This window comes from Chenopodium album, chromosome 14 (assembly GCF_948465745.1).
Source record: "Chenopodium album chromosome 14, dcCheAlbu1.1, whole genome shotgun sequence".
NCBI lineage: Eukaryota > Viridiplantae > Streptophyta > Magnoliopsida > Caryophyllales > Amaranthaceae > Chenopodium > Chenopodium album.
This window is the reverse complement of record NC_137847.1, coordinates 23,798,907-23,816,467: the sequence shown is the minus strand read 5'-3', so window position 1 is coordinate 23,816,467 and position 17,561 is coordinate 23,798,907. Positions and strand designations below refer to the sequence as shown.

Here is a 17,561-nt window from a genome sequence, read left to right as displayed (position 1 = left end):
ACAATAATATTTGTGCAAAATTAGCTTCCTCATATAAAATTTTGGTTTTTCATGTATTTTTAATACTTTATCTCTCTATTTTTTTACAAACCCTATGTAAATTTATCTTTCCAATATGTTTTTATTTCTCTTTATTTAAGTTTCTTAATAACCGCACAATCAACCCAAAAGAGTCGAAGTTTTGAGGACGGAGGGAGTATTATCTATCTATACTTATATATTAAAAAGCGTTCCTAAAATCGCTAGACCTCAAAGAAACAAGATCTACTTCCTTACCATCTTAGCCAATAACAATTGATGTCATCTATACATATAAATATAACTATAAATGACAAGCATCAATTGAAAAGGAAATATGAGATAAGAAGTTTGACAAAAAAAAAAAAGAGATATAAATCAACATTTCACAAACAATAGAGTGTTAAAAATATCTTTCTATACTTTTTATCAATTAGTAACATCATTTTTAACATTTATGCATAATAACATACATAATCGATGATAATATATTTCATTTTATCAAAAAAGATGATAATATATTTCATAAGGAAACAATTAAATCAAAGTGGTAAACTGTTGCAACGCTCGGGCCGCACACTAATTTCCCATTAAACCAACTCCGTATTACTCTTTTTTTTTTTTTTTAAGGTAAAAGAAATTCCCTTGCAAGTTAAATAGTTTTAGTTGGTGATTGAAATATTGGATTACATCTACCTTATACGGTGTTCTCCGTAATACAGTAGCTCCGTAATATTTTATCATTCACGATTTGTCAAAGTAATTCACTGGATTCGGTCTTTTTCTCTATCTGAAAAATCAAAAAGGGCGTCCTTCTTCCTTCCTCCTCCTTCTTTCCTCCATCCTCCAATTTGAGGATTTTGAGAGGAAAGGATTTCGGGTCAATTCAATCTTTTTCCAGAAAATCGAATTCCAAGACTCATCCGTTTTTTAGGTAAATCAATTCTTGTCTTATTTTCTTTCTAATTTTGTTTGATTTTATTCAATTTTGTTTATTTAATTTACGTAGACATGCTAAAAAAAAAAAAAAAATTCAGATTTGGGGTTTCAGTGGAATTGAACCCAGTAAAACCCCTTTGAATTTGCCAGTATTATGATAACAATTTTGTGATGGTTGAATGCAACAGTTAATATGCAGAGCCAAGTTGTGTGCAATGGCTGTAGAACTGTTCTTTTATACCCGAGAGGTGCAACCAATGTTCGTTGTGCCGTATGTAACATAGTTACCCCGGTCCAATCGACGGCCGCTACAGGTACTTTAAATATGTGTATGATTTATGTGTTCTTATCGTAGTTTTCAATTCCAGAATGTGAATTTCTGCTTAATTTTACGGTGTTTGGGGATAGGTATGATTTTAGTAAGAACAAGAATTCTAATGTGGGAATGAGCTAGGACTAGTTCTTATTATTCAGGGTTTGGTGGGAATGGTGAAGAAACTGTATGGGAATTCGAAGTCTAATAAAGCTGTAAGAGTATAATTAATACAGATAAAAGTATAATTGGCTCAACTAGCACTAACTCAAAGTATTTTCAGATGAACATTTAGTCAGAACAAGAATTTGAGTATTGTTATAATTATCTTAATTTTTTGTGTGAAAATACCATATGGCCTTTATGTGGAGCTTGTTACTGGTCTTTCTATCTCGTTTTATTTGCTTCTTGTTTATATCCTAGAAAACCCTTTTCTAGTATTATTATTTTTATTATAATTCCTTTTGTATTGCTTGGCAGCTGAAGCTGCTGAAATGAATTGCATACTGTATCCTTTGATTGACTCCCATTTTGATTGAATTTTACAGCCAATGAACATTGTCTATCCAATCACAAGGATATTTAAGCCTGACATAGCTTCACAGATTGTATGGTAGCTCAGCATTTATCTTTTATCTTTTTGAATTGGCAGACAAATGACCCAATATTATAAGAGGATCTCAGCATTTAGTTTGTCAATCTTCTTAATTGTTTTTTTTAGGTTTTCTCCCTTTTACATTAAAACACAAATCTACATTAGCTCATTTTACTTGAGTTGCTCTGTAGTACCTTTCTTTGTGTTTCTTCTATTTGACTAGGGCTGTCAAATGGGTCATGTCGTGTTGGGTTCGTGTTCGTGTCAATATTAAACAGGTTGATAAACCCTTGACCCAAACCTAACCCATTTATTAAACGGGTTGGAAATCCTTCACCCAAACCTAACTCGCTTATTAAACGGGTTTCGAGTAACCTTTTACCCACTTACTTCATTAAGTCATACAAGAGACTATAAAAGACTTTAAAGTGAAATAGTAGTTATATTTGTGATGCTTGATGTCTTAATTTCGTTTGCTCGAGAACAAAATCTTGGACTGCAACATTATATAGTTATATTTGTAACAACAAAAATGGGGGTTAGAGGGAAGGCCCTAGGTGCATCTTAACACTTGCAATTGACCGAACATATTAAATAGTAGTGGTGCTAAGACAAAAGTATGTAAGGTAGTTTTAGAAAGAAAAATAACAAGGCATTATGAAACATTCTATTTTTACGATCAAAATAGAATGTGATGTATGGAAATGTGCATAAGCTAGCTTTGTTGTTTACCCTCCATGTGCAAATGAAAACATTGATACTTGGATTAGGTGTAAAGAACAATCATATATGAAGTGGAGATGTGTAGAAAATCCTTATGAAAATGTTATGTATAGATGGCGAAAATGGCTTATTAAAGTTAAGATAGTTGGATGATTTTATCTTCTTACCTTAAGGTACAATGACAGCTTAAGATACAATTATTGTTTACTTAAGAGCTTTTAGTGAATTAAAAATTTGTCCACCTAATGATTTTCCAACTTCTTTTAGAAGACTTAGTTCACAATCTTATCTATAAAGATAAAAAAGTTGTTTTTTTTTTTTTTTTTTTTTTGTTTTTAAGGCCATGAGTGTAAGCTCCTTTAAACCATTTAGACGATCGTGTGTGACGCGTGTTGAAAGCGTACACATATTATTACCCTCTAACTTATCAATTGTTTAGTTGATGTAGGGGTCAATCCCGTGAAGAATATATTGACACGAAAGTTTGAAATTAAATAAAGATTTTGGAGAAAAGAAAATAAAAGAACTAACTAAAACATATGTTCGAGTAGTGCAAAAATTTCCCCTTTTAGAGGTTTCGTAAAATTAATGATTTATGAGACTAACTAAGGTTAATGCAAGTTATAAACAAAAAAATATTAACACGATACACATAGCTATAAAAATCCACCATTAACATTCTTTATATGCTAAATTTCAAATTAGATGTTCTAAATTTTTACTCATCTAATTCTTTAATAAGTTACATCAGATATTCTAAATTATACTCACATGCTCTAAATCTTTTATTAGTTCTAATTTTTAACTTATATGTTCTACATTTTAACTCGTTTGTTATGAGAATTTTAATCATATGCTCTAAATTTTTACTCCTATGTTCTAACATTTTACTCAAATCAACCAAAGCCATAATCTTATTAGTGGGATCGGCTACATGAAGCAAAAGTGATTGTTTTGTATAATCATCCACAAAAATCTTCCTCCTCTATCCCTTATGATCAAATATCTTATTCTTATGCAAATCCATTTGCTTCATATCCTTCCGAACTCCTTCCAACTAAGTCATTTTCGGTCTCGCTTTAGCTCGTTTAAGCTCTTCATGGTACCACTATTCCACTCTTTGTACCGGTGGATTCTAGGGTCTCCGTCTTACATGCCTGAACCAACGTAGGTGATTTTCCCTTAATTTGTCTTGTAATGTCTGAACCCCCACTTTTTTGCGAAACTTTATGTCTGATTTTACTTAAATTATTCCTCTACATCCATCTTAACATGCGTATTTCCGTAACCTCAATCTTTTTAGTATGCTCTTTCTTAGAAGCCTTCTGTACCATAAAGCAAAACAACACTAGTCTTATGGCAGTTTTTATAGAATTTCCCTCATAAAGCAAAGCAACACTAGTCTTATGACAGTTTTATAGAATTTCCCTTCTATTGCAAAGGGATGCTTCAGTTACATAACACTCCCGCGGCCGCTCTCCATTTATGCCACCCCGACTTAATCTTTTGGGCCACGTCTTATTCAATGTCAACATTTTTCTTGATGATCAACCAAAGATATTAAAAACACTCACTCATGGTCAAATCCTTCCCGTCCAAATTCACTACATCATCATTTGTCCCCCCTATGTAAACCAAATTTTACTAATACGTTCTAAATTTTAAATCAAGTGTTCTAAGTTTTTACTCAAATGTTTTTAATCTTAGTAGATGTTGTACATATTACTCATATGTTTTATATTTTAAATCAGGTTTTCTTAATTTTTACTCTCTTATTTAATTCATAAATCAAATGATCTAAATTATTACACATGTGGATATTCTAAAGTTCTACTCACATGTTCTACTTTTAGATATATTCTCTTTTAAGTATGACTTCTCATATACGGGCCTACTTTTACACACACACGCACACACACACACGCACACACACACACGCACCCGCGCACACATGCACGCATACACACATGCCACGCACACGCCCACACTGTTACTCAGACTCTTCATTTCGTCTCACATACCCGTATCAGACCCTCGACACTCACATGGGTTGCTCTGACTCTTCGTTTCACCTCACGTACCTATATCGGATTCTTGACACTCAGACATGGATTTGACACACTTCATTTTTTTTCCCCCGTAGAAAATTCAAAATTTTTATTAATTAAGAAATCAGTTTTGCACAATTAGTGAAAAAATTATGCACATTTAGTGAAAAAAACTTATGCTCATTTCATCCTTCTCATTTTAAGAAATTTCACATTGATCCCAACCCTACATATATAAATATCTAGTAACGAGTAAACCTCATGCGGTCATGCCCTCATCTAGTACTAATACTTTAAACAATCCCAAATACTATGAGCATGTAACTTCTTTATTGATTGCGTTAGACCCTAGATTAAAACGTCATGAATCTTAGGCAATTGTCAATAATTTTAGTAGTAATTCAATCAGACCATTAACCTTACCATCCTTTCTACAATTTTTTTTGCTACATACATAGGTTAATTACCTAAGCAGTTATGGACATATAGGTGTAAATACATAGAACTTTCAACCCTATGATAGAGACAATCTTCCTTTCATTTTTTTTTATGTATTTAGTAACAGGTGAACCAAAAGAACAATCCTAAACAATTCGAGCATGCAATTTTTCTATTGCTTGCATTACATGCTGAAAGATATCTTCGGCAATCGACAATTTTCTGAGTAGTATGTCAGTCAAACCATTAACCCTACCATCCTCTCTACATTTATTTTGGTTAATAACCAACCATCCTCTCTACATTTATTTTGCTACATAGGTTATTTACAGGAAGCAGATATGGACTAAGATTCGTACATAGAATGGATACATAGAATTGTAAATCCTATAATCCTCAACTTTCCTAATATCTAGTAATGGATAAACTCAACCAATACTACGAGCAAAATTTATTCCAGTTGATTGCATTAAAAGCTAGAAAGAGATCATTAACTTTAGGCAATCGACAATATTTTGAGTAGTAATTCAATCAAATCATTAACCCTACCATCCTCTCTACATTTATTTGCTACATAGGTTATATACCTGAAGGAATAGACAAAGATTCCTAGAAAGCAATATTGATTCTTTCATGGTATCTCTCGCCCAAGTAAAAATTTACACTAATATCTTCATCACATCTATCTTTATACAAAATAACAACTGAACCACTCTCCCAAAACTCCACCTAAAACTATTTGTCTTGATAAGGGGGCAAATTAAATTGGAATAGGGGAAGTTTTTGCATAAATTGTCTTATTTGCAATGACATATATACTTTAATGAGTTTATGCTGCTTGGCTGTTCTTTGATGCAATGTATTGGACGATTGAAAAGTGTTTAATGGTATATATGGTCTTTATCTTTTAGCAAAATATATTTGTGATATTAGTGTCATATATTGTGGCATTATAATAAGGGTTAAATAGTATTGACTTACGCCATGCTATTTTCGCCTGTTTAAATATTCACAAAGAAAATTGCGGCCCAATAAGATCATATAAGACCTACCGTCTTCTTTTTACAACCACAATTAGTCCTTGTCAGCTCAAGTAGTGTTAAAAAAGTTTGGATAAGTTTATATGGCGAAATATAAAGTGAAAAGAGAGGAATTTCTGCATGTCTTGTACATTCATAGCATTCAATTTGCCGTGATCCTTAATTGTGATCGTTTGTCTACATAAATGCTCTAATGGATTTTTGTTCCATAGGTTTGGAAATGGATCAGATCATTTGTGGGTGTTGTCATACCTTACTCATGTACTCACGGGGGGCGACAAGTGTGAGATGCTTGTGCTGTCACACCGTGAATCTAACAAATTCCTCTCCAGGTACTAAATTATATGTTGCATGTATGAGAAGTGGTGGATAAAACCTGTCAATTAGGCACTTATGTAAACGAAAGATTTCTCATATCTGTAGGCTAATTTTCTAGCTATTTGAGCTTCTAAGCATCCGTAGTTGGAGATGCAAGTAATTCAGTAATGTTGTCATGTTGATTGTGTTACTCGGGGTTAGATTTATTGTGTTTCCTGAGTACCTGTATCTTGTTTTATTGGAAAGTAACAAGTTATATTCAACTTATTAGCCTTGAATACACAGGAAACTAACTACCAAACCAAGGAGTAACTCTGTTGGGAATACATTTGCCAATATCAAGTACTTTCTATGTTAAACTCCTTGCAACTTATGTCAAGACACAAGCCCACGTGGATGTTTAGTTGCTGCCCATATATGGCCCAAACTGCTTTCCCCACACTCGCTTGTCTGCTTGAACCATATCCTGGACAGAGATTCACCTTATGTTTATTTACCCACTACCATACTGTGCTGGTATTACAACAGTATAATAACATGAAGGTAGAAGATTTATAATTTACAGAAGCGGAACACTTTAACTTGTGTCAATCATTATCAGAAACTTGAGTACGGCAATTTTCTCATTAAACAGTACGAAGTATATCTTTTTATTAGTGGGCAAGGGGTTTTGTGGAGAGTTATCTTTACGAGTTTGAATTGTTTATCTTAGTATGCCCTGTTACTTTTGGCATTTTAATGCTAGTTGACAGTTGACACAAGTTCCTTTTATTTGAAAACATTCTGTCAAACATCAGCTTTTTATGGAATCATGGGTACAAAATGGGTTAGAAAAGGACACTCCAATCATCCTGTCATACAATACATGCTAGAATAACTGTTTGTCTGTTCCACATTCATGAAATGATGGATACAAAATGGGTTAGAAAAGGACATACTAGATTTTTTTTTTAATAATCTTTTATATATCGATAAGATACACTCCTATTATCTTGTCATATCTGTATATGACTTGTACATGTCAGATATTGTTTAACCAAATATTTAAATGTGCTAATTTTGTGAGAGAAGCCTTGAAGAATTATATGTTCTTATGTATATATTTTTTATTATTTACAAAACAGTCATTGTTCACCATTATATGTGCCTTAAATATACTTATACAAAATTGGTTACTCCCTCCGTTCTTTTTGTATCTTCCTACTTTCCATTAAGGCAAGTTCCTTTTTTTTTTTTTTTTTTTTTTTAATTATTTTTTTAATATTTCTTCTTTTGCTTTATTCCTATTATAGTTAAAGAAATTTCTACCATCATCCCTCATCAGCCCACCACATGGCCCACATTACACTATATAATAATACCATTGTATCTACACAACTTTCCCTTTCCTACAAAAAAGTAAAAAAAAAAGGATCAACTTTTCACTTACCCTTTTTTCCTTTTTTTTCCCATGGTAAGTAGGAAGATAGTAAAAGAAAGAAGAGAGTACTATGGTTAAATATATACAGTATATTTTTAAAGAATTTTTATGTTTTATTGGCCTGATAATGCAATGAATTGTTATAAAATAGGGAAAAAAGGATAACGTAAAGGATGACATTAGGAGAGTTCTTTTCTAAAATCATTAGGCTTCTTGATTAATGATGGTGAGGATATCTGGTTGGTTCCTGGAAATATTCTAGAAAACTTGCAAAAGTTTTGTGGTTTCCACATTTGAAGAGTTTGTGTAACATAGGTAACATTTAAAAGATAGTGAAATAACTTAAAGGCATGGTGCTGCTGCTGGAAGTTTTTACACACTTACTAGGCATTGCCCCGATTGTGTCATTGCTTGTAAAATGAGATTAAAAGAAACATTTCAATTGAATATAGGTGGGGATAAGAATCATAAGATGATTTAATCACTTTGATGATATAATCTAATTACAATTGATAATAGATAATAGAAGCAATGATAATTAGTAGTATTGTACACAATTTCTATTTAATTCTGCTCTCCTTTAGATAGAACTTATTATAGGTTATTTTGGTTAAGCTAAATAATAAAATTGTATAGATCAGGTGGTAATTTTTTTCTTTTAAATTGGGAGGTTAAGGGTTCAAGTCTTGATTGCTGCCTTTTTATGTGAGGAGGATCATGTGAATGTATGTGAATGAGGAGAAGGCGACATGTGGCATGATAGCATTTTTTTTCTTGTGTTCTAGGAATAGATCATGGATATAGTTCATGAGATGACTTTATCTTAGTGTCCAATGACTTATGAAAGAACCTTCCAAAACGTATCTCAGATGGAGTACTAAGGATTTATATGATTAGGAGACTTTGATTATTCACTCTACTGTTTCTGTCTTAGAAATCAGAATATGTTTCTTGTCATAATATAAACACCTTTCAGTCTTGTTTGTCTGTTAGTTCAAACTTCTTTCTCAAGTTTTGATGTTATGATGTTCTTCAAATTTGAATGTTGTTTTGTTTTACTTTTATATATTGTTAGTATTTCTTTGAAGTTTATGTTTGATGCACCCCCGTAAAACGGCTTAATGTGCAATTCCTTTTATAATTTTGATAATCAAATCTTCATGGAATGTTGGAATCTGATAAATTTGACTTTGTTGTCTGAATGTGAAATTTTCTTTGCTAATTTCCTCTGTTCCTTTTATGTGGTCATGAGTAGTATCAAACCAGTTTGCCACAGTGCGATGTGGAAGCTGCCAGATGGCACTTATGTATCCATATGGAGCTCCATCAGTCAAATGTGCTGTTTGTCACTATATCACAAATGTTGGAGTAAGTTCGTTAAGTCTCTACATTGCTATGCTATGGGCTCCTTCTCTAATTATTATTTTTTATTGTATTTTATTCTATATTATTTTATTATGTGTTGCTTTTCCTATTTTTTCCACATACCCTTTGTTGATTCTCCTGAAAAGTAGGATCACATGTCCTTTTATAAGGTGCAGTTTGGAGAAGGATAGCACTTTGTATAAGTGACCGAATTGAAGTCCAATTGAAAGAAATGCCAGAGTTAACTAGCATCTTGAATATGGAGAAAGGCATAATAGCTGGAATTCATGGTTAATTAGCATCTTGAACATGGAGAAAGACAATATTTCCAATTAATAATAGCCATGAAATCTTATAAAAGCTCCTTTGCAACCTAAATTTAAGTAATGGTTAGATAAAGAATTCCACCCTGAATTTGATTTTCTGATGTTTGAGAGGGTAATTTCAGATTTATGCTATGGAGGATTGACAATTGAATTTTGAGGCAAATTGTTATCGTCAAGTGTTGCATTGTCAGATTTTAAAGTCTTGTGGGACCAAGTTTTTGATGTGATAGTCTTTTGACCTAAGTTTTTCAAGGACTAAAAAAACTCAGTTATCAAAATGTACACTACTGCAATATCCTGGAAGTTTTTTAAATGTCAGCAGTCATCTTATAATACATTAAGGTTATAAATATAGTGACTTTGACTGAGTCCACAATCTATCTAAAAAGTTGATATTCCTGTCATTGCTTCAGCAATCTTTTTTAATATTACTCACATACTCATTTCTTCCGCGTTTTGTCCCTTGAATTGAAAATTCATTTCTACCTTCTACCTATTTTCTTCTCTTCCCCCCCCCCCCCCCCCCCTCTCCTCTTTTTTGTTAATGTATTCTTCCTCCCTCTTTTTTCCTTTATTTTAATTCAAAATTTTGCATTCAACATACTTTTCATTCTTCTCAAGCTTTTTAATTAATAAATTAGGTCTATTCCTTTTTACCATCAGCAATTCTCTGTTTTGAACTAATGCTTATTGTATACTTCCTCCGTTTTTTTTAGTTGATACCATTTGACTTTTACACTATTCACACAACACGCTTTGACTCGCTTTTGTGGTTTATAAATACGATAAAATGTATTCTCGTGGATCTTGTTTGAATTGTTTCAATGTATATTTTATAAATATCCACTTTTTATAATTTTACAATGTTTATAATTAGAGATATCAATCGTTAAAAACATGCGTTGGCAAGCGTGATAATAGAAAGGTGTCAACTAAAAAAAAAAACAAAGGAAGTATGACTCTAGAAAACTGAAATATCAACCTAACAAAAATGTATTAATTTTATATTTTACCTTTGAATTCAAAAGATGGAAATTATTGCTATTTTTTTTTAAAGGCAAATTCTCAATAGTAATCCTTTGGTTTTTTTTTTTTTTTTTTTCCTTAAATTATCTTTGGTCAACCAAATAAATAACTTATCACAAAAGACCTTCCATTTATGTTAAATTTTTCTCCATGACATTAACAAGGATTCCTGCTAAATTCTTAGTTAAATTTTGTGATTTCATGCTAATGAAGAAGTTTAAAAAAAAACTTCACTTTTGTGTCTCAAAATCCTAAAACAATTTCTATCTCAATTCCTCCACTTTCTTCCCCTTGTGTATGTACCTTGTCAGCCATAATTGACTCCCTTAAGCTTGTTTCACTAGTTTTTACCATTGCAACCACCACTTCCCTGTTGTCTATACACCTATCGCCACCACCAATACTTGGTGCCATCTCTCTCTCTCTCTGTCTCTCTCTTGCCTAGCACTTGTTTTTTTGTCTCTCAACTTTTTTTAATCTCTCTCATCCCCTTACCAACTATTATGAAACGACATCTTTATGAGACAATCATTATCACCCATCATTGCAGCCAACCATCCAACTTCCTTATCCCTACTTTGTAGCCTAAACTTGTAAATGTTACAACTAGTGCTAGTTTTTATGAAAGCTAATTTCTTCAAATTAGTCATTGTATGGGCAGATGTAACTTTGACCCAATTTAAGCTTCTTTCCGTAGTAGCTATGAAAATTTTGTTGGAAGAAGCGTGTGTCCATGGAGATAATTTCTAGGAGTTATTGTGAAGGGCATTGCCATTAGTTCACAATAAAATCAGTTAATTAAAACAAGGATGACATAGTTCCCTTCCAAATGTCATGAAGCAATATTTAATTTACCAAATACCTTTTTTATTTAACCAAATCTTTAGTGGCTTGGGTAATATGTTCGTTTGAAGGTAATTTTATCACCGGTATTGGTCTTACTATCCTTTTGCTTACATTTTAGAAAAGCCATAAAGTTGGGGGTTTGAATCGGAGAAGTTTCATAAACTGAAAAAATTCTGATAAAAGAATATACTTTTTTCTTTGTATGTGATGGAATTTGGCTCTAGATGTTAGCCAGGGGAAGACTATATATGGAAAGGAAGGAGGAAGATAAGATCATGTGCAGAATCAAGAAAAAGACCAGTGTGATGAGGAGAGGGATAGAGAGAGCATGTGATGGGGGAGGAGAAAAATTAAATGTGAATCACTTGCCAAACAAGAAGGAAAATTTGAGACTCATCAGGAGCTATACTGACTTTTTAACCGCATTTTAGCATTAAGGTTTTGTTTGAAAAACATTGTTTGGTAAAATATTTTTTCACAAAAAATACTTATTAAAGGTGCTATATCATAAACTTAATACTATGATTAGGTAGATTTTCGTTGAAAATTAGCTGAATATTTTCCTTGAAAATGAGCTGAATCTAATCTAATGTAGAGCTAAATATGGTCATGTCAACCTGTTTAAAGTTGATATTTAAGTTGCCTGAATATCTAGTGGTATCAGGAGCTTAGTGCTTCAGTTATTTTGGTGCTTTAGGTAAAATTTGTCTTTATTGAAATTTTACTATTAATGTGTTCTCCAGACTGCCAATGGATCAGGTTCAGTTCATAGACAAAATGGTGTAGCTACCTCATCAACTTCCACAGTAAGTGCTAGAATCACGATTAAATACGAGTTGTCACTATGACTTTCTTAGTCTCTAGTCACTATCCAAAAGGATAAATTTTTCTTCCTAATATGTGACGTTATGACTTGGTTCTGTTTCTAAAATTATCATGTGGTACTCTATATATATAGGACTCTGACTTAATTATTTGTAGACACCTGGTCTTGTTTGTATCTGTTATTGTTATTAACCATGTCATATTCTTGTTTGTTATGCAGCCTGTTCCAAATTCCCAAAGTCAAACCGTGGTTGTGGAAAACCCTATGTCATTTGATGGAAGTGGTAAATTGGTAATGTCCTATGCTTCCTCCCTCTCCTGATTGTATTTGTAATTTTTCAGGTCTTTCGAAGCAAGAACTAACTTGCAGCTGTTTAATTTCTGCAGGTTAGTAACGTTGTTGTTGGGGTTACTACAGAAAAGAAATAATTTCTGGTGTAACTGCTCGGTGTCTCTCTCCTTTTTGTGAAAAGCGGATCTTGATTTGTTCTGATAATTTGCTTTGTTCACTGAGCCCCTTGTGTAACCATGTATTTGGTATATTTCAATCAACCAAGTGCTTATTGTGAATGTTGTAATTATTATTATTCTTACGGGAAGGGTTCTTTTATTTTATTGATCTCCGTTATAGTGTGATTCCATTGAATATCTGTATAGTAGATATTTAAACCAAATTTGTTGTTTAGGGCATTTAAGCACGAAGACAGGTTTGAATGAAATAGAGTTCAATTTCAAAGTCATAGTGTGCATAAATTGCTCGTGCTGGAATTACATCTTGACTGCTTTGGTTTATAGTATTATTGAACAACATTAATAATAATAAAAAAAGTTACTAATTAGTTGTGATTTAATTTGTCAATTTTACAGGTATTAGTGAAGATGTCCTCGTGCTGTGTTTTTGTATATTAACAATTATGATTGGGTAGTTTTACAGACATATATGGAAAAGAGGTATCAAGTTGTCATTGTGTTGTGTTTTTGTATTTACTACCTTAGTGCTCTTCTAATTGTAACCTATTTAACCTGCATTAAACATAAAAATTAAAAAAAAAATAAAAAACAAAAAAAAAAACTATTACCTATTTCGCCATCTTTTTTATTTTTTATTTTTTATTTTTTATTTATTTATTTATTTATTTATTTTTTAATTAACAAAAACAACTATTATGAACTACGGATCAAGTTCGCTGAGCTACTCATTAGAGTTTTACTAGCTCCAATGTTACAAAGATTACAAAACCTAAAAAAAGCCGAAACATTACTTCCTCGCTAGTAAATGCCGACTTAGAAATCCAAGTGATTGCCCTCGAACATGCTAATGGAGAAACCACATTTGACCTTTGTTGGCTTTGTTACCCCATTTTTGTCGAGATTGGGAGTAGAATGTAAGAGCGGAACACACACGGCTATTGGTATACATAAACTCGAGCTCAACAAGACATAGACAGCCTTGTACACTAGGTAAAAAGGGAAGGAAAGCAAGACGACCATGACTTAACAACACAATTTGAGTCACTTTTACAAGTAACTTGATACCCTAAACTGTGGATATCTTTGGCCTCTTCTCAAAGGAATAGACTATTACCATACTAAAAGCCCTTAAAAGGAACTTAAAAGAGCCCCCATGTTGGAGAGCAGGGTTAAGATAAAGGTTTTTCAAAGCAACGGATTGAAAATCCATCGCTAAGTTGAAATGGAGATTACCAAGTGATAACCTACCAATACTTCGATGATCGGACAGGTCAAAAGAAGTAACTAAATAAAAAACACAAGCCAATACCAACCTTAAGAACCAAAATGGACCACAGACAAGGACCATTCCCAACACTACCCAAACCCGAAAACCAAGCCATCTAAAGAGAGGATTAACACACCCCCTCAGCCCTCCAAACATCATGTAAAGCCACACGACTAAACATATGTTAACCCAAAAAAAACAACAAAAGTATCGAAGAACACCATCTTGGCAAGGAACCTAAAAAGTAAGGAAGCCACCAACCATACATATTAGCGAACTTAAAACCAGAATAAAAACTAAAGAAAACCAAACTAACAAGCAAAGCCAAGAAGACAACATACAAACCAACCAAATCAGAACCAAAATAGAGATTTCGAAGCAAAACGCAAGATATCTACGAAACCCTAACCCTAACTTTACCAAACACCTGTCGCGATTACCTTTTTTCCAGCGATCCCCTGACAGTGGCGTTAGCGCTAGCCCAAGACCCCTAAAACGAGGGTAACGTCCCTGAACAAACCGTTCTGTAAAACCGTTCTACCTTCTTGGTGGTAAGGACATGCAACTAATCAAGTCCTTAGAAATCTCCCAGCCACCCATGAAAAAACGCTCCACAACATAAGAAGCGGTGGCCGAAGAAGAAGGTATTAAACCCTGAGGAACTTCGACCAATACCCTTACTTGAAAGAGGAGAAAGCTTGCTGGAACTGGAATCAAAAGACTGAAAAAACGACAACCACTCGCAAAGGAGAAGCGCCGCCTAGAAAATATGCAACTAGCGAGGGGTTTCTCACCCGTGGCGCTAGAGCCCCAGTGAGGCCCTAGGTTTCCTGTGTTGATCTGTTTTAAGGAGAGAGAAGAGAGGTTTTGTGAGGAGAGAGAAAGCGTTTTTAATAGTCCCGGTTCTCAACATGATTTATATGTTGGGCAAAACAATATATATGGAGGAATAAAGTACTGATTAATCCTATTTGTTCTTCCCAAATGGAATGGGGGAGTCCATTAAAAATATGAATCTCAATGTGAGAAACAATTAAAATAACATAGATTCTAATATTTACATTAAATTGTCTCACTTTTTAATAACAATAATAAAAAAAAGAGATTAGGTAATTAATGTGGCAATTGGGAAGAAAGAACGATGATAAGTATTTTATGATCTCTCTATTTTTTTTAATAAACTTTATGATCTCTATTTTTTTTTAATAAAATTTATGATCTCTATTTTTTTTTGAATAAACTTTATGATCTCTAATATATAAGCAAACTTAGTAGAGATGATAGGGAATTCACGTTGTGATTTTGAGATCACAAGTTCAATCCTCATAATCTACAATCACTTGGGAGTAGGGGGATTCTCAATCTTAGTACCCCTTTACTCTCAAGCAGTTCGAATCCTTGCTACTTTGCAGGAAAATGAAGTTACGTGGCCATTAATATTGATGTTCATATGTCGACAATGAAATACGGACTGTCAATCAAACTTATACCATCTACATTATTAGTTGTCGAGGCAGCAAACCCAATTGTCAGCCTTTATCCTTTCAAATTTGCGAATAAATATATTTATTTCATAGAATAATTGGCCTCTACTTTATTCTTCTCGTATTCATGTGCGCTTTATGACCAACATACAACCAATAAATTAACCCTAAACTTGTTTAATATATGTTGGTTGAATTTAATGCATAAGCAAAACTATTATTGGTGATCACTTAAATTATAATCATATTAGCCTAAACAAGATTATTAATTATCTTATTAAGCGTGATTACAAGTACAAATTCCCTTTAAACATGCAAGAGAGGGCGTGATCAAGCAATAATATATCAAGCAACATAATATAACAACAATCATCATCATCATAATAATCTCAATCTCAATAAAGCTTAATAATAATAGCAAGATCTTGGGCATGATACTAATAAGATTAATAACAAACCCTAGCATGTCACTAAACAATAAAGATCAAAGCTTTATTCCTAGCATGATACTAACATGATATTTAGAAAAGAAATAGGAAGCATAATAATAATATACATGATATTAGAAATTTTAGTTATTACCCTAAACATGATACTAGGAAGCAATATAACATCCTAATATGATACTAGGAATCAACAAAATAATTTAAGCATGATTTCTATATCAAAAGATCAACAATTAAAGTACTTACATCGATGCCTTGCATCTCATCCTAATAACAAAATACACGCGTTAGTAACTTCAAGGAAAATAATAAATCAAACAATTAAATTAAATAATTGAAATAGAGATTTGGGACCAAACCCTCATAAATTATAAACGTTTCACGTCTAGGGCGAAGGCAACTTCGAACTTGGCTAGGTGTGTCTAGAACTAATGTATGAGGAATTTTGTAAGAGGGAAGGTTTAGAAAAAGAATAGAGAGAGAGAAAGCTTCTACCTTTTAGAGAGAGAATAGAGAGAGATGATGGTTGTTTGTTAATTGTGAATTCTTGATGATGGAAAACGGAAATATATGACCCCTATTTATAGAAAAATAGTCTGGAAACAAATCAAGTCCTATTCGGAATAAAACTAGCATCTGTCGCCAGGCGACAAACATTAGCGCCAGGCGATAAGATTAGCGTCAGGCGATAAGATTAGCGCCAGGCGACAATAGTTAGCGCCAGGCGACAAACTCTGTCGTTTGGCGCTAATTAAAAGATAAAACACGCTTTTGTATGGAATCCTCCTCTTAATATGATTAAGTAGCAAATTCCGTGTTTATCAAATTAAAATCAGGTTTATCATAAAACACTTATTTTATTCCAAATAAAACTCTTTAAAATATAATTACTAATCCTAATATCCATTAGAATTTAAAAAGAACCTTCTAGATATTCTAGAAGATTAAAATCAATCCTAATAACTTTAGGAATAATAATTAATAGGCCCTCCTCTAGATCATTGGGCCGCATATAAAATTCATTTCGGACCCAATTTAGTTTAAGCCATAACTTCCTCATTATTCATCAGAATTGGGCTTATAATATATCGTTGGAAAGATCTTTTCGAGCCCAATCCAACTAAACTATTTTTTGACCCTTATCATGGACCAAACTATATTGGACTGAATATTTTCATAAATAGAGTGAAAGAAGAAATTTACAAAAATAGAAAGAGAGATATTTTAATAAAAACAACCACATCACTAGACTTTTCACACTTTCACTTCGTTCGATAATCAAATAACATGAAAGATATTCATCATTGGGTTTGGTTTTGGGGAGACACATTTGGGTGTCTACAGAAGCCCCCACTTTGACTTAGTTTGGAGAAATGCAAGTTTCGAAAACGAAAGTCAAAGTAGCGATAGGGACGGAGAATGATTCAGAATGTTCTGCGATCCTAAATCATTCTTGTAACGCCGATACCTGCAAACTAGCGTTAGTTAAAACAGATAAAAGAGTTAAGAAACGCGTATGTTGCACCGTCGAGCACACGCTTGTAAAGTAACCGATTTTGTTGCTGTATTTTGTTGGTGACGTCCTCCACAGTGGCTCGTGAACGCCATTTGAAGGTAACAGTGCCTCGCTATCTTCACTCGCTTGTGAAAATC

General features: G+C 33.0%; 1 protein-coding gene across 1 annotated transcript; it reads left to right on the top strand.

The window, feature by feature from the left end:
• Positions 1-781: 781 nt before the first annotated feature.
• LOC145580167 (protein LOL3-like) lies at positions 782-12,859 on the top strand. Its single transcript, XM_081637554.1, has 7 exons — positions 782-952; positions 1,146-1,271; positions 6,327-6,446; positions 9,108-9,220; positions 12,159-12,221; positions 12,461-12,532; positions 12,628-12,859. Exons 2-7 carry the CDS (start codon positions 1,151-1,153, stop codon positions 12,667-12,669), a joined length of 531 nt encoding a protein of 176 aa, XP_081493680.1. The 5' UTR covers positions 782-952; positions 1,146-1,150; the 3' UTR covers positions 12,670-12,859.
• The last annotated feature ends 4,702 nt before the right edge of the window (positions 12,860-17,561 follow it).

Coding starts and splice junctions, on each gene's coding strand:
- LOC145580167 (XM_081637554.1), top strand. CDS start 1,151: ATGCAGAGCCAAGTTGTGTGCAATGGCTGTAGAACTGTTCTTTTATAC. Junction 9,221..12,158: donor ACTATATCACAAATGTTGGA/GTAAGTTCGTTA, acceptor TGTGTTCTCCAG/ACTGCCAATGGATCAGGTTC. Junction 12,533..12,627: donor TTGATGGAAGTGGTAAATTG/GTAATGTCCTAT, acceptor TAATTTCTGCAG/GTTAGTAACGTTGTTGTTGG.